The 17,932-nt window shown below is 41.8% G+C and overlaps 3 protein-coding genes across 3 annotated transcripts; 1 reads left to right on the forward strand and 2 right to left on the reverse strand.

Annotated features, from left to right (window-relative positions):
* Positions 1-1,305: 1,305 nt before the first annotated feature.
* Positions 1,306-5,395, reverse strand: hsd11b1la (hydroxysteroid (11-beta) dehydrogenase 1-like a; the record flags this gene model as incomplete). The annotated part of the gene is made up of 6 exons (XM_084472737.1): positions 1,306-1,489; positions 1,914-2,079; positions 2,661-2,754; positions 3,333-3,536; positions 3,793-3,923; positions 5,311-5,395. The coding sequence occupies 6 exons, from the start codon at positions 5,393-5,395 to the stop codon at positions 1,306-1,308; spliced, it is 864 nt and encodes a 287-aa protein (XP_084328863.1).
* A 4,896-nt stretch (positions 5,396-10,291) lies between these two features.
* micos13 (mitochondrial contact site and cristae organizing system subunit 13) lies at positions 10,292-12,191 on the forward strand. The gene is made up of 4 exons (XM_084472849.1): positions 10,292-10,439; positions 10,876-11,032; positions 11,422-11,479; positions 11,650-12,191. The coding sequence occupies exons 1-4, from the start codon at positions 10,411-10,413 to the stop codon at positions 11,745-11,747; spliced, it is 342 nt and encodes a 113-aa protein (XP_084328975.1). The 5' UTR covers positions 10,292-10,410; the 3' UTR covers positions 11,748-12,191.
* Positions 12,192-12,378: 187 nt separating this feature from the next.
* On the reverse strand, positions 12,379-17,620 carry LOC311353033 (spindlin-Z-like). The gene is made up of 5 exons (XM_084472870.1): positions 17,522-17,620; positions 16,791-16,832; positions 15,686-15,933; positions 15,142-15,375; positions 12,379-14,537 (listed from the first exon to the last, which is right to left on the reverse strand). The coding sequence occupies exons 2-5, from the start codon at positions 16,808-16,810 to the stop codon at positions 14,332-14,334; spliced, it is 708 nt and encodes a 235-aa protein (XP_084328996.1). The 5' UTR covers positions 16,811-16,832; positions 17,522-17,620; the 3' UTR covers positions 12,379-14,331.
* Between the last annotated feature and the right edge of the window lie 312 nt (positions 17,621-17,932).

The following is a 17,932-nucleotide window of genomic DNA, read 5'->3' on the forward strand; positions in this document are numbered from 1 at the left end:
TGGTGTGTCTCATATGGTTTTCTATGCTATGGTATGATGTGTAAAGTAAAAGTCAGGTTAAGCGAGTTGAAGTGAAAGTTACCCACTCAAAATGGCTGTTATTAAGTAAGCTTACTGTGGTTAGTTCTGGTCAAAGGTTTCATTCACACACTACAAATTATCGTAGAATGCAAGCAGATTACTGTAACACTTTCAAATACATCATGGCACAAAGTAATATTTTTAAGGACGGGATTAAACTAATCCTGAGTTGAATTGATTTGAGGTTTTACAATAAGGGGCTAAAGGCTACAAAGCGGTTCTAGGCCCGACATAATGGATTGAGCGATGGCACTTCAATACTTTGAGACGACTGCCCCCATGTGGACATTATTAGTACTGTTATCTGTTCCTTTGTTGTTATTTTAGAGGCGCGCTACGGTTATGATAAAATAAGTGCTATTGCCATTTCCTTTCGGCTACCTATTTATTTCCCGCCGTAACGTGACATTTCTGTCAACATTCAATTTCCACGTGAGAAGACCACATCAACAGAACACAACACTCAATTTTGAAAGTATGATGAGGACGAAGAACAGAAAACGAAGAACAGAAAGAACAGAAAAAAACCAAATTAAAAGTAGTGGATATTTGTATTTGGCACAGGTTCTTACAATACACGACAATGCACATAATAAAATACATAAAAACTGTTTAAACAGTTGACCGACTCCCGCCCCACAGGCACTGGGTTGGATCGTGTGTAGGCCTATACGTGTGGGCCTATACGTGCAGGCCTATACGTGTGTAGGCCTATACGTGTGGGCCTATACGTGTGGGCCTATATGTGTGGGCCTATACGTGTGGGCCTATACGTGTGTAGGCCTATACGTGTAGGCCTATATGTGTAGGCCTTTATGTAATAGAAGTCAGTCTAGGTCGCAAAAAAAATAAAAAATGGTGGCCTGGAAGGGCCTGGAGGCTCTGGAGAGGAGTAAAGGATCGCTGGTCGTTGTCTCTTCTCTTTTAGGTTGGAACCGTTGACTTTCAGAATTCATGACAGACTTACAACAGGCTGGGTGGTGTGAGTGGGAGGGGTTTTCGGGAGTGTGCATTGTCGCGGCAATTTCCTTTAACAGATATTGCATCTAGGACAGATGAGATTTCTAAATGCAAAAGGCACACAATGTTGTAGACAATTAACCTAAGTTTAATGCTTGCATACATTAGACTCCTCTCTAGCAGAGTGAGTCCCGACATACAGTTTGACTGTATGTCAAATAAAATGTAAACAACCACATCGTCATTTGTTCAACGGACCTGCATTCAGGGCTCGTATGTGTAACTGTTACGCATGCTGTAGCTTGTGATGCTGGGAAACCAGTCCTTGGTGATGGTGACGTAGAAGGTGAACCACGGGTAGTAATCCTCGGGCTGACGCGTGGTGCCCGCCACGAGGATGCTCAAGGCTGCGTCTGCAGCCGGGTAGGCCGGCACGTCAGTCTTTCCCCTACAGGATCCACACAGAAAGGGTGACGACAAGACAAGACAAGAGGCACATCTGGGTGAACTGGCTGACAATGTACACAAACACACAAGCAAACACCACTGTCCCTTTGGGTGTTTGTACCCTCCAATCTGAGCTTGGACTTAGTTCTTGTTTGAAACTAAACCCTGTGAAACGGATGGGATAATGTTATTATTCACGTTATTAACATAAAACCCAATCATTTAAAAAATGTAAATACAGAAATACCAAATAATATAATATCAAAGTCATAATATCATCACAGACCATCACAGGCTAGTTGAACAAAAGGGGGCGACTTTCTGACTCGAGTGAGCCCGTGTCTGTTCCAACCAGCTTCATTAGCGACTCATCAGCATCATTTGAATCATTCACTTGGACGTGAAAGGTAACTCTTTTCACCCACTTGACTTTCTCCATGGCTGACTCCGTGTCGATGAGTCCCAGTGTGCATATGGTGAGGGACACGTTGCTGTTCTTCATGGCCAGCTCGTGTTGCAGGGCTCCAAAGAAGCCGTTCAAAGCAAACTTAGTGGAGCTGTAGGGAGCCATGAACGGACTGGCTATCTTACCTGCAACGTCACAGTGAACATTTGAAACATGTGCTTTGTGAGGGCTGCTTGCAATCCACTTAAAAAAAATCCAAATGGTTAATGGATAATATAGAATCGCTATCCTTTTATATCTAGTGTGTTAAGTGAATAGACCTACAATAGTTGTTGGGCTTTGGTTAGTGTTAACCTTCGTACTTGGGTAAACCCGTCGCAAGGGAGAAGACATCCTCTTAAGCACTCTTCTGCTTGATAAGAACACAGGCAACTCTGTGTCTTGGGTAAACATTACTTGATTTGATTATTGACATCTACAATGTGGGGAGGATCTGAAACTGTATAAATAACATACAGTCGACATACAGTCAAACTGTATGTCGGGACTCACTCTGCTAGAGAGGAGTCTAATGTATGCAAGCATTAAACTTAGGTTAATTGTCTACAACATTGTGTGCTTTTTGCATTTAGAAATCTCATCTGTCCTAGATGCAATATCTGTTTTGGAAATTGCCGCGACAATGCACACTCCCGAAACCCCTCCCACTCACACCACCCAGCCTGTTGTAAGTCTGTCATGAATTCTGAAAGTCAACGGTTCCAACCTAAAAGAGAAGAGACAACGACCAGCGATCCTTTACTCTTCTCCAGAGCCTCCAGGCCCTTCCAGGCCATCTGGACATAGCTGAAGAAATTCACCTTTGAAAGGGTACACACACACACACACACACACACACACACACACACACACACACACACACACACACACACACACACACACAAACACACACAAACACAGAGACACATACACAAACACAGAGACACACCACACACACACAAGTTCAGAGGAATCACTTGGATGAATGCACGAGGGACGGGTATCGTTGCTCAAGGATACAATATGCATTGTGATTCGGTCAATATTGCAGTGCAATATTAAGATCAACTTGTGTGGTTTTATCTTTTGTGTGCTTTTGGTTTAATGGGGGCGGGGTTTTAGAGTTCCATCATTGCTTCTTAAAGGAACGTGGCCGAACAGAAGACAACATGCTAGATGCAGATTGATTCCATGCAAATACACTATAGCACCCTCTGCAGGAAGGTTACATTAATACGGAAATACTCTAATTAATCCCCCCCCCGCCCTTTTCTAGAATCCACCAGTGGAGACTAACCAGTAGACCCAGTTACCTTCATGATCCACCAGTGGAGACTAACCAGTAGACCCAGTTACCTTCATGATCCACCAGTGGAGACTAACCAGTAGACCCAGTTACCTTCATGATCCACCTGACGTGCTCCACGTCCCCGTCCCACATGCTGAAGGGGCTGGGCCCGATGTGGTTGAGGACCAGGTAATCCAGTCCTCCCAACTGGTCCAAGGCGAAGCTAAGAGCCGTATCGGGGTCAGACTCTCTGGACATGTCGGCTGATATGTAGAGTGCCTTCTGAGCTCCCAGACTCAGACACCGCTCCGCCACCTGCCGACCAATCACACGCAAGGGACAGGGAGAAACATGTGGAGAACTTCAATCACCGTCTTTGAACATTTGACACACGTGTCACATGGAAGAGTCCATCCCTGTGTGTGTGTGTGTGTGTGTGTGTGTGTGTGTGTGTGTGTGTGTGTGTGTGTGTGTGTGTGTGTGTGTAAAGCAAAGCAGATAATCTTTGGGTGTGTGTTTGTGTGTGGGCATGTGTGTGTGTGTGCATGTTTAAAACGTGTGCTAAAATGACCTGTTTCAGTACTTGCTCCCTCCTGGCAGTGATCACTATCTGGGCACCAAAGCGGGCATAGTGATACGCCATCTGCTCACCGATACCTGTGCTGGCTCCCGTCACCAGCACCCTGGCCCCCTTCAGAGATTCTGATACATATCACAACAAGACTTGGTTGATTTTAATGTATATGCCACATCGCATAAGATATACTCCAGGGGATATGCATGCATTATCTGGTTCATCAGCAAATGCATTTACAATGAAGAGTGGTTTACATATCACCGGAAAGGGGTACAATACTAATTGTACTAATTGTAATACTAACTAACGAGTCGTTACAATACTAATACCAGTATCGGAAATTCCTCTGATACCCGCTACCTTATATACTTTGCCTTTTGTAAAATATATTGCAACATTAAACATCTTCCACTCCTGATACTCACATTATGACTGGAGAAAATGCAATGCAACATTGATGCCTTAAATGCAATAAATGAGAAAGAAATGGTCCTTGAGAGTTCATTTCACAGGAAAAACACACACACACACACACACACACACACACACACACACACACACACACACACACACACACACACACAATCAACCAGAAACTCTCTCTCTCTCCTTCTCCCTCTCTCTGTCTCTCTTTCGTTCTCTCTGTGTGTCTCTCTGTAAGTTGAACTGGTTTAAGCCTGAATATTCTACACGATAAGAAAAAGCCTGTAATGTATTGGTAATACCAATGCCTGCAGCTGCAGGACTTAATAAGTAAAACCCATGTGGTGCCTTTTAAACACTTCTTTCATTCTCATTGAAAGAAGGCATCTCAGTTAGTTCCACCATGCTTCACATGGTGAATTAATATACAGAACTCTCATTGATCTGGCTGTAGTCATGAGGGTAAACCAAATCGGATCCTAATCAAGACCGTAAGCCTCGTTGTGCACTGTTACTCTTACTATACTGTACTATTACTATACTATGACTTTGAATGACCCATTGGGTGGCTTAACCCAATTAAGTGTGGCCTAGAGAAGCAATGCCATTGATTACTTTGATCGTCGTTAATTATGTATTCATACGGGCTTACTTCTTCATGCCAGTTGAGAAATGCTTTTTTCCCCCTAAGGAATAGGAATTCAGTACAACCCTATAGCCCTACCAGAATGGTTATCCTCCAGAATGCAATATCTGGTGTGTGAAGGTAAGAAAATGCAATTCAGTGAAGATTACAAAACAGTTGGAGAGCAGATCCCCTGAGGTCATACACCCATAAACTCACGTCTTAAATGACTGACATGCCTGAGTATTATAACTTTGACTTACAGGCATTCTGAATTCACAAAGCTGAAGTGGTTCAACCTGTTTTCACTTTCTTAAAATGGCCAACTGCAGGATATCATACAATATTAACTTGTGGATAATACTTGAGGAAACTAGTTATTACTTCTAATCTTCCAGGATTCACATAACTACATAATGTGTGCTAAGTCACTTGTCATTGCCATATAAACACTTTTTACTTACCTGGATCAAATGTAGGTGCATTCCATCTATTAGCAATCAGCACAACACTTACACTGGCTAAGAAGAGCTTGGTAAAAGTTCTCATTGTAAACAACAGTGATCTCTCTTGGTTAAGAGGTTAAGAATTGTTAGAAAAGATTGAAGCCAAGTGTGGGGAAGAACTGGGAAACCCAGGCACTGTGACAGTTGCGTCATGAGCAACTGCGAGTCAAGGGGCGTTCTCACGCGAGTGTAGTGGCCCCGCCCACCACACAGGTGAGCCTTTGGTGTGGCAAGCGGGCAACGTGCCTGTGGTACTGGCAGGTCGGGTTTTTTTAACGTACATTTTTCTGTTAAATTTCAATAAAATAACGTCTATTAAGAACACTATTTTGGTCGTTATGCTGATTCTTTCCAACGGGTTCAGTCCTTCTATTTTTCGTCATCATTGTGTGTGGAGTAGCGAGGCGGCCCGGGGATCGAATCTTTTTTTCGTAGGATGGTAGGGGCACGTACCGCCTTTTTCGCCTCTGATTGGTTAGAAGGGCTCTCGTCCGATTGGTTATGGCACAGCGCACTGAGAGCAGGCTGTCGGCTAGTCTACCACCAAACGAACTCAAGCCAACAGTGGTAAGTGCGTCCAATTAAAGAGTACATAAGCCGATTTATGCATTGAATAAAACGGCACTATATTGCCCAGCTGTGTGCAGTGCAGGTCACACAATTACGGAGGGAACAAGGTATGGAAAGCAGCGAGAAATGTAACGCGACTATTGTGCACTGCAGTGGAGTAACATTGACAACAACCTCTATCAATTAGGCTCCAAGTTTTCCGAACCAGCAAATAGGCTTATAACAGCAGTAGGCTACAATTAACAGAACAGTCAACACAGAGTCCATTAAGGCTCCCTGAGGGGACGAGAGATATGTTGGTCCTAACTTGCATCTTGCCCGCTTAACATAAACCATTTTTAGTAGGCTACCACAGATGAATGAAGCCGCAGTCAGTCAATGGTAGAAAATACACCACAGTTGACTTCTGTTGGTAGTAGACTAGCCGACAGCCTGGCCTGTGCCATAACCAATCGGAGGAGAGCCTTCTAACCAATCAGAGGCGAAAAATTACGAATCCTAGTATGGCCACGGTAATTCTCCAATAATGTCGGCTGCAGCCTGTAGGACATGGACATCAACATCCAACTGCTACCGTCAAAGTCGTTTTACGCCAGCGATGATGTTTATTAAATTATGTCCCTTTCAGGGTTAGGGTAGTAGTGGTTAGGGTTAGGGATAGGGTAGTAGTGGTTAGGGTTAGGGATAGGTTAGTTGTGGTTAGGGTTAGGGATAGGTTAGTAGTGGTTAGGGTTAGGGATAGGGTAGTAGTGGTTAGGGTTAGGGATAGGTTAGTAGTGGTTAGGGTTAGGGATAGGGATAGGGTAGTAGTGGTTAGGGTTAGGGATAGGTTAGTAGTGGTTAGGGATAGGGTAGTAGTGGTTAGGGTTAGGGATTGAAAGAAGAGATTGAAACTTTCCACGCCCGTGAACCACGCTTCGCGACTGGACGTGAGTGAGTGACGGTAGCATTTGGAAGTTGGATGTCCATGTCCTACAGGCTGCAGCGAGACCTTACTCTAATATCCCGAAAAGACACGCCCGCCTCTATTTCTGATTGGTCCGTCACACACGTCACCCCTATCTTTGATTCTACTGTCTGGATTCGACTACCGCGCTTTTACTGGCTTGATATTAGCTGCTAGGGTTGGGGTAAGGGTTAGGGTTAGTGTTAGGGCTCTTTTGTGACGCTCTCGAATGCTCACAGCGAGGGTACCATAGAGTTCTAAAGCGTCGAGTTGAGTTGCATGCAACCCGGCCAATCACAGACAGAGTAGGGAGGGTCTTGGCGTGGCCATAGTAGGATCCGTAAATACGCGGCCCGGGGCTCTAGGTCGGATAGGGTTAGGGTTAGGATGTGTTGCTGTTAGTTCCAGCACCAGCTGACTGAGGACTCTCTCTGTCAGTGAGGGCTTTGTAAAGAAGAGTGTCTGGATCAAATTCGTTTAAATTAGGTTTTGAAATGTCAACCCCTCTCCTTTCGGGGATTTTAATTATTAGAGATAGTCTGCAGCCAGCTTGACGTTTTCTCTGATGGTGTAGGGCCTTGCCTTGTTGCTCAGGTTGTCCCAGCTCTGTTAAGGTTGTGTGTTGCTGATGTTGAGATATAAACGTGTGTGTGTGTGTGTATGTGTGAGCCAGTATCGAGAAAAAATGTATATTTGTGGTCCTGGAAACCTTTTTGTTTTAGTTAATACGTTTTTTTGGGACATTTTTTCCTTAGGCAATAACTAGTCTGCTATGTATAACCATGCAGAGGGTTTTGCCTATTTCTACATTTCCCTTAATTCATTTCCAGGCTCGGGTCATTTTTCCACTCTGTGAATGTGTGGGAAAATGAGTGAGGCAAAGTAGTTCACTTTTAGGCTCCGTATACATTTTTGAGACAAGCGGAATATAAAAATAAGTAAGGGATAATCATCGAGAGGCAGGGCAATAAACAGTTTGATATGCCCAGCTCGTGGACGGCTTCCGGGAATATCAAACTGTTTATTGCCCTGCCTCTCTGTGATTATCCCGTTTGTTCTACTTCTTGCTTGCCAACATAATAAAACAATTCAAATACTTTAATAATTATGCTTTTTCTTATTCGTATTGCATGCTTATTAAATGTATACTCTGTTTGAGTTCATCTCCCTCAAAAAGTAGTCCCCTTTAGAACTGCAGGGAATAACGTTAGCTCAGCTGTCGCTAATTAGTTTCCATAGCAACCACACAAGGCTGCATCTGATCACTAGTTTAATAACGTAGTTGCTACATTGTATCTCGCTTGCAAAACTATGTATCGACTGACCCTCCGATAGATTTCCGACACATTTAGAGAAACTTTTTTAAACAAGGTTTATTTTTACAATGGACCTCATGTTTGAAATTTCTGTGATAGAAAAAAAAAATACAAGCGGCGTATTGATCTACTATTTGATGACGCTGTGCTCAGTCAGCAGCAAGTACAACCGACAAGTCAGCGGGCAACCTGACGGGTTAATGCCCTCCTCCCAGCCAATCAGAATCAAGCATTAGAGCGCAAAAGTGTGGTGCCGGAAGTAAAAATCCCATTCATTTTCCCCGTCGAGATTTTGATTTATAGCCTTAATGTCGTAACCATCCAAATGATACGTACCACGCGCCGTTATATTGTGAATCGATAGTTTTTGCTCCTGTAGAAGCCACACGTTAATCAGGGCAACATCTAGTTTTTTCTTTTTAGAAAAAAAACGTTTTATTCGCAATGTCTTTGAAATCACTACACTACCCATAAATCCTGAAGTGTGACACAACGTCTCTGATTGGTGGAGTTCGCCGTTACCAGGAAACGTTTACTGCACCCGTGAAAGTGAAAGACTGCTACCAGAGCACTAGTAATTTCGGCTCTTTTTAGTGAGCCGGATCTCTTGGAACGGCTCACCAACAAGAGCTGGCTCTTTCGGCTCCCAAACGGCTCTTCATATTACCGCTTACTGTATACCTTTTCTAATGGTGCCATGCCATAATTCCGACGCTCATTTTGACACGTGCGCGTGTGTTGACCTTTGTGTTCTCACACTGATCAAAATGCATCCAAATGCTGCTTCTTTTCCTTGTCTCATTCATCTTGTACTCACACGCTCGCACTCGTCTCTCTCCTCTTTTCCTCCTGTCAGTCACAGGCAACGTGTGTCGCTCATCGAAATCCCCCGCCCCTCGCTGCTTGTTCTCGTGATTGGTCGCTGGCTGCCATGCATGCGCCGTGACAACGCATAGCACGCGTAGAATGAATGCATGTAGCACCCGTAGCGTGGGAGAACAAAAAAGACAACGGCTCGCGTTCGGGAGCCGACTCCCATCGTTCACTTAAAAGAGCCGGCTCTTTGAGACAACTCGTTCGCGAACGACCCATCACTACAGAGCCCGTCTACGGAGACCTTTAGACACTCTGCTACTGAACTCCATCGCTTACCACAGCAACCATGATTTATATTAATGGAAAGTTAGAGTTCTGGTTAGAGCTGTAGAGGAAATGAGCTGTAACCGTGGAAAAATAATGTTGATATAGAATATGATAAAAATAAAAGTACAAATATATGATATGGCACTAGCAGTGCTTTTTAGTAATTTGGGTAGTATAAAAGCAAAGGAATGCATAATGTTGAATGAAAACGTAACTGGAATCCGAGACTGAATTCACATGTAGGCCTATTATAAAAACGAGTAGTTATTAATACGCGGTGACTGCAGTCAGCAAAGGGACGTACCATGTCGATGACAACGCTACACACTATATGAAACGCTATACACACAAACACACACAAATACATTAACACACACACACATATAATATATGACACAACTTATATTATAACAATATAATAATGACAAAGGTTATAAGATGCAAGAAACGCGCTAAACTATTGGGTTGAAACCATTGCGAAAAGGTTCGCAATGCATCATGGGATGAGTAGTTCCCCACTCGGTCAAAAAAATAATGTACACTTGTCTTGTACCTTTTCCAAATTCTTTTTTGGCCCGAATCAAACATAATCTGGTCACGACTACCTTGACGAACGATTGGCTTGGTTCCAGGCTTAAAACTCTTTATATACGGATTTTACGAAAAGTGGACGAGATAAATGCATGGGAAATTTACTTCCGGCACCAGAGCTGTTAAAAAAGGGGGCGGTCACTGTTACGCTCTTGTTCTTATTAGCAACCCACAAATGATTTTGTATATATTATTTAAAAATCATATAATAAATAACAGAGTACACCTATTTCTCCAACTGATGTTTTCACGGAGAAGTCGATTTAGTTTGACGCGAGGTTTAATTTAAGAAGTTTGACGAATGTGCAGTTCCGAAACAAAGTCCGCCGCGCAACCATTCAAACAACCTTTATTCACACACCCGTGGTTAACATCACACAGTTGCCCTTCAATGTAGTGTCCTGCTATCGCCCACTTTAGGTCCTACACTGTGTGTCACCGGTGAGGAAAACACGACATCGGGTTCAAACGATATACGGTGATTTTGATACTATGGCATCCAAGATCCTACCCGTGTTGAAGTGAGTACCACCACGTTATTGTACCATATTGCCGTCCTGCATCAGTGAGTGTGTGTGCATCTGTTTGTGTGTGTGTGCATCTCTGTGTGTGTGTGTGTGTGTGTGTGTGTTAGCATTAGCTTGCTAGCTAAACGACAAGACAGCGCTCACCGAGAGAGCTAACCGGGCTGCAAGCTTTTACTCGATATCATTAGTTTTAAGGTCACAAAGAACAACCAAATATAACTGTTGCAACAACAGCTACTTCCTTTAAGTAGAAGCTAAGTGAAATGATCATGGTATGATGCCACTAGTTATTAATGGTGATGTAAGCTCACTATATGTTTGTCTATGTGTTTGGAGACCCAGACCCAAGAGCCTGTAGTGTGTACACAGTGTGGGATCATCTGCAACCCTTGGTGTTTCAGATAACAGCCGTGTGGATTGGTTCTTGCAGGTTGACCAGCAAAGTGGCTGTGGCTGGAGGGGCCCTGTATGTTGTGTATGACTCCGGGCTCCTGGGAAGCGGTCAACAGGGCACCGAGGTCCTGGGAAAGGCGAAGACCGCCATCCCCCCTGCCATCAATGAGTGGATGAAGTATTTTGGGATGGAGGTAAACAGACAGACGGCATGCACATGGAGTTGAATGATGATCATGAGCGCATCATGTTCTTTACTTCGTTATGACATTTGTCATATTTCACCAGGGAATCCAATTAACTTATTTTAGCTTAGAGTTAATGATGTTCTATTTTTTTCTTTTTAATTATCTTTAGTTTTGTTATTGTAGCATTATAGTTGTTGACACATGCATGGATGTTTGTCCATACATGTGTGGGTCACTGTGTCACAAATTTCTTCAAAAGGAAAGGAAATAAGTACTAACTTAAGACTGAAGTCTTGCTGTATCCTTGCTGTATTAAATCTTGATTTCATCTAGCTGATTTGGTTTTGACCTCTGATTAGCATTGTGTGAACAATCATGCTTTTCTCTCCTCAAAGGCTCAAATCCCTGCATTGCCCACGATTGAGTTCTCCCCTCGTCAAACATGGAACTCAGGTAAGATTTGAGCACTATTCCTTGAGAGATTTTGCCTAGTCTGGCTTGTTGCTTGTGACCAATTTTTTTAAATGCTGTTCGCATCGATTGCTTTATTAGAAGAAAATGTGTAATAATATTTTGAAAAATAAGTTGTTCCAGTATTGCCTGATTTGTATTATTTTTTTCAGGAGTGCGCACAACAATTTCCACACTTTCGGAGGGACCCACAAAAATATGCGACTCTACCAGTCAAGGATTCCAGTATCTAAAAGATCTTACCAAATGATCCAGCACAACAAACTAAAATAGTAACATATTTATTAGTTATTTTATAATTTGTGAATGCGTTTTGGATCACATTTCACTCTTCAGAAATTGAGCAACAGCTTTAAGATCTACTCTCATTGGGGAAGAAGAAACTGAATATTGACTGAAAATTCGACATTAGCAAAACAAAAGTATGACAAACACCAACAATTATTTTCCTATTAAACTCCCTTGGATGAAAAAAGGTTTTGAATGTTTGTTTTATTTAGTCTGATAAATATTGCAAATTACACACAACGTATACTTGTAACAGTATATGTTAATTCTATGTAGCAGGCTCATGTTTTATCATTAACTGTTTTGATTTGTTGTGCCCACTGTCCCAACTCTTTTATAAAGATAACTCTTTTGTATATATTCAGTCTCACCATTTCCAGTTGTAAAATAAATATTCCTCAATTGATCAACCAGTTGAGAGTGAATTATTCATCCTAATTTAGTGTGCTTGAAAGGGCTTCAAACTAAATGTATAGTGGAAGGTCCCTTTCTGCCATAAGTAGTAGTTCTTCCGTGCAATATGTTAAACGTTTTTTTCACTGTTTATTGCAAAGCCTTCAGATACTTTGAAGAGAAAAGGAAATGTGCAAAAACTTTATTTATGACAGAATTTTGACACAAATTGCCTGTCGATGCTGCAACTTCAGTACAAGAGGGAAGGATATTTAAAGAATGAAGACTGCACACTGCCATTTGAATATCCACTCAACATCACACCAGAGAAACAAGTTGTGGCAACATTCCTCCATTATAATCACAATTTCTTTTTTTGAAACACATTCACTTGTTTAAATTAAATATACACATATTTTTTGTTATTTTAAATCCAGGTTTTTAATAACTCCAGATTATTGTAGACATTTTCATTCTTCCACGACCATGGTTGAAAGTTGTTTATGTCCACAAGTTTCTTCCTAGTGACACATGCAAATTTTGAACAGCCACATAATAGAAAAGCATGAAACCACAGTATACCTATAAACTCACTACTTAACTGAGGCGTACACAGAAGAGCCTGGAGGAGTGGCAGACATATATTCTTAAACCATGATATGATCCATTATAATAATAATACTTTTAATAATACCCTTCTGACGAGTAAAAGCAGTATTTAAAATATGCAGACTCCTGCTCAATATTTACCGCTTATGTAGTTTGATGATAACTGTCATATATTGTGACTTTATGTCCTAACTTTACTTTATACTACATATCTGTTTTGAGAAAAGCTGGTGTGAAATATTCACATACAGGTTGATCACAACAGGCAACATTACAATACATTTCAGAGATAAATTACAGATTAAATACTGTAAAATGTATGGACTAGTCTGTAACAAATAACTGTTACAAATTTACTTCATGCGTGTAAAGTGATGCATAATTTGCAGCATTGGCTCTAATAAGCATGTTGGGTCAAACAGGTCAAGAGTACCATAACCTAAACAAATATGAACTATACACAATATATAATGAGTGCTCCTTTTGTCACCAACAATCAGACATAACCAATGACTCAGCATGTTATCTTTGAAAATCAATTGTATACTGCATTTACAGTAAAGCATCATTGCACATGTTCTCTAATATAAACTGATGGTTGCGAATTTCTTTAAAACTCAAGTCACATTTACTATGTGGGACAATGAAAAACCGAGTGGTAAAGCTAGTAAGTTAGCAGAAGCGCAAGTATGTATGTATGTGTGTATATATATATATATATATATATATATATATATATATATATATTGCAGCGTGATTAGCCTGAAGGCACTTAATGATATTTAAAGTTAATGAGTAAATGTAGCAAACGGCAACATGCACAATAGAAACGTATGTTCCTTGTGCTTTAACGACCAATGGCATCTCTGCAGAAACCTGCCATCGACCACAGAGTGTGAGTTGGTTCGGTGTCAGACTGCGTATGGGACAGATTTTTTCAACCAAATAAGCAAGTATCCATTAAATAGTCGGCCGTCCATGGAGTTGCGAGTAAGAACGAGAGAGAGAAATAAAGAAAGATAGAAAATAAAAAATGAACAAACTAAAGAAAAAAAATACCTGCATAAGGACAAAACATATTGTGTTGGTAGGGGCAATTTATCAGTTGCAGCTACATATCTTACTTCTTACTGGTCCCCAAGTTTTCAAAATCTAAGTTATCCTTTGAGCAAATCAAGCACATTATGTCATTGATGTTAGCAATGAGAAAATTGCTTCCACACGATTTCTTTGCATAACTGTAAACATTTTATTACTTTGGAGATAATGTATTATTAAAGTATCTAACCGAAACTGCAGGTTTGTAGCTGTTGGTTACTAGGAGGTATCCACAGCATTTATATCATTATGTCAGATGTTGTTTGCACAATAGTCAAGCATAGCAATGCTACAGCGTTGCTGTGCAAACAAAAACAGCTTTTTTTTTTTTTTGTACAATGATTCAGCATATGTTTATGTTAATCCCCATAAAGGCTTTGAAATAAAACATCACGAGAGACAGGCCCCTCTGAGGAGGGAGAGGAAGGTAAAGTGTCCCTTGCCGTCTAGGTGGTCTTCACCAGGTCGTACACGTGGATGTGAAAGTCATCGTCGTACTTGATGTAGTAGACGGAGGGCTTGGCGGGCACCTGGTAGATGACCAGGCCTGTTCTCTTCACACCTTTGTCAGTAACATACTCTACCTGCTTACCCACCAGGCTCTCCGTCTCCTCCCCGGGCTTCCTGTCTGCGGGCAACAGATGCTTGTTCTCTGAGGAGAGGAACAAAGGAGTCATTAGCTCGTACCGAGTTAGTTTCTGTGTTTGAGTCGTTTACCAGAGGCTTTTATCCAGTGACTTGCAGTGAGGTCATATACAGGTCATTGAAGAGCAAGTAGAGGCCAGACAGTGCGCTCACATATGCCTACATGTGTAAGGCATGAGGGATCGAACTCAGGAGCTTTTTGAGTTGGGAGTCAAACACCCTTAGCCACTTCTACTGTCCCGCCTCCCCTGATCTCGTTTAGTAATGTTAGCTTTTAACGATAATGATTTCAATAAAATCACATCCTCCAACAGATTGATTCTACAAATATAAAAAGCTGGCCGACCCGTATCTCTCTCTTTGTTTACATGCCATGTTCAGCCGCCATATTCCTATGGTAGCCCAGAATGGACAAATGCCTCTCTAGAGGACGCTATCTTATCTTAGGATCGATATCTTACTCGCAAGCTGTGACCTACAGTTTGACAGCCTAAAAAACAAATGGGGGCGAGGGCGGGGGCGGGGGTATTCAGTTGGTTGCAATCTGAAACCTCACCCCTAGGTGCCACTGAATCCTACATACTGCCCCTTTAATGTGTTGTTACTGGTACCTGCTTCAGGTAGAATCCTCAGGTCTCCGTCGGCGTAGTCGTCCCACAGCTGATACATATAAAGCACAGGGTCCTTCTCGTAGGTGATGTAATACCAGTTGGTCATGATGGGGGCTCGCGAGAGGACCATGCCCCTCCACTCGTTCTTCTCGCCATCTTCTTTTTCAAAGAGATGCTCCACAGCTTTACCGACCAACTCCTCCGCCCCATGAGGTACTTTGATCTTGTTGTTCACTGCAAGACACAGAGGAGGCCAATATTACCTTGTTTTTCATGTATGGCCTTCAATTTCTCTAGATATATGATACATAGGGGGGTATATGCGTGTGTATACTGTTCTTGAAAATATTAGATTTGAGTGCTATTATTGTATATATATTATTATAGCTGTTGTTAATGTGTGTGTGTGTGTGTATGCGTGTGCCTGTGCGTACGTGTGCGCACACAGAGCATCTCGGTGAACTAATTCGATTCTGTAACCAAACAGGACACAAACAGAAGGTATCCAGCGAGGGTTGTGACCGAGTGAGAGCATGCCGCTCACCGACTCTCTCTGGAAGTACTTGTAGATTTGACACCCTCTCGTCCTTGAAGAGCTCGATCCCGTAGACGCAGTCGAATCCGTCATACTTAACCATGAACAGAGAGGGGTTAACTGTGAGCCGGTCCAGCACGGTGCCCTTCCATTTGCTCTGGTTCCCCTTTTCACGCCAGTTGTGCTGGATGCGTAGTCCCAGAATGCAGTTGGGGTCGGGGGTTAACGTGTCACTCAGTTCACCGCTGCTCCGCTTTCTTGGGAGGGGAAGAGGGATATCCTTACAGCATGTGTGTGTTGACTAACCATGTGTGTACTCTTGACTAACCATGTGTGTACTCTTGACTACACATACGTGTGTACTCTTGACTACACATGTGTGTACTCTTGACTACACATACGTGTGTACTCTTGACTACACATACGTGTGTACTCTTGACTACACATGTGTGTACTCTTGACTACACGTGTGTACTCTTGACTACACATACGTGTGTACTCTTGACTACACATACGTGTGTACTCTTGACTACACATACGTGTGTACTCTTGACTACACATGTGTGTACTCTTGACTACACATGTGTGTACTCTTGACTACACATACGTGTGTACTCTTGACTACATGCAATTGTTTGTTTATAATTATTTTCTATGTGTCATTATATGCCCCATTCTTGAGAACTTTATGGATTGGCTTAATAACTGTAATGGTCTGACATCAAATTGAAAACAAATGAAATGATTTTCGTATCCATCACAAAAAAAGGGAACTTCATCGAAAATGTAATTGGGTGTAAATGCATCATGTAGGATGCAAATCAATATGTTTAGTTTGTTATATACAAGTGCTTAACAATGATAACAATAATAACTCATAAGATATTTATGTGATAAACATATCTATATCTATATGTATGTATTAGGTATAGATATATATGTATTATTATTAATATTGTTATTACTATTGTTTGTAGTAGTAGTAGTAGTAGTAGTAGTAGTAGTAGTAGTAGTAACAATGATACAATTTGTATGCTAAAATACACATACAGTTGTGGCAACATAATATACTGTATGGCTGTATTGTTTTGTGTTGTGTTGTGTTTCTACATACCTGCCCCTTTTCTTGGACATGCCTCTAGAAATTCAAAGGCAACTAAAAATGGGGAGAAGGTAGACGTTCAATTATGACTGGAATGGAACTCACTGTTGCAATGCTTCAGATATCGGCTAGGGCACAAGGCCTCCAGTTGAAGTGAGATGTGGTCTACGCAGCAGGGACTGACAAGCCCGTCTGCCAATGGCTTAGCATGGAGGAATAACTTCCTGGTGATTCTCTTAAACTACCTATCTATGGAGGTCACCGTTTGATCCAAACGCGTATCTCAAGGCAGGACAATATACCTCGACGTGTCAGCGACGGGCAATAATCGATCACTCTAAATCCCATAGAGTCACGTGTCTGTAACATAATGAAATGTAATAGAGAGTGGGTGTTTCACAACTCTGTCATAAACGTTCTGGATCTAGAAAAAAAAAATATGTACCGGCTAGACTTGCCGCAGCTATTGTCTTGATACTATTAGCCACCACGCAGGGTTGAATCCATGTTATAACAGTTTATACTCACTACAGTAACCTACCTTACCTGTACTGAGGACAACACACCTACAATGTGCTATAGCAATAGGTTATCAATAATTCTGCCCTGTCCATTCTCCACCTCAATGCAGATGTTAAAAAGTAGCAGCAGCTACACCTGATTTGTGTGCATTCGATGGTGAAATGAAACGATAGATCCGGTGTGAAAGCCGTAACGCATGCTCTTATTGACATATCTGTTACCTTTATGCTGATTTCATAGCAATATCGTTTAGCAGGTCTTGCTGAGAAATGGAGCCACACACAACCCGCCCATGCAAAACCTCGCGAAGCATATGGAAAATGGTAGGGCGGACGGAAAAACTACACTACCCAGCGCCTCTCCATGCAGCTGTGGTGGACACGTTCGCACTGAACTCTGGGAAGTGGTGTCCCGAAATAGACGACATTGAATCGTATCGTATGCGGTCGTATCGTATGCGTTAAATTGACAGTAACCAGGTAATGCTATTTTATACAGGGACTGTTTAAAATAACAGCAATCACCAGAATTTGCTCATTTGAATTGGGCATCGTTTATGAAAAAAAAAATATTATTTTGAAAAACATTTATAAAAATGGTATAACAGGTCAACTCAATTGTATGGGTAAATG

The sequence above is a fragment of the Micromesistius poutassou genome (genome assembly GCF_964030765.1).
Source record: "Micromesistius poutassou genome assembly, chromosome: 9".
Lineage (NCBI taxonomy): Eukaryota > Metazoa > Chordata > Actinopteri > Gadiformes > Gadidae > Micromesistius > Micromesistius poutassou.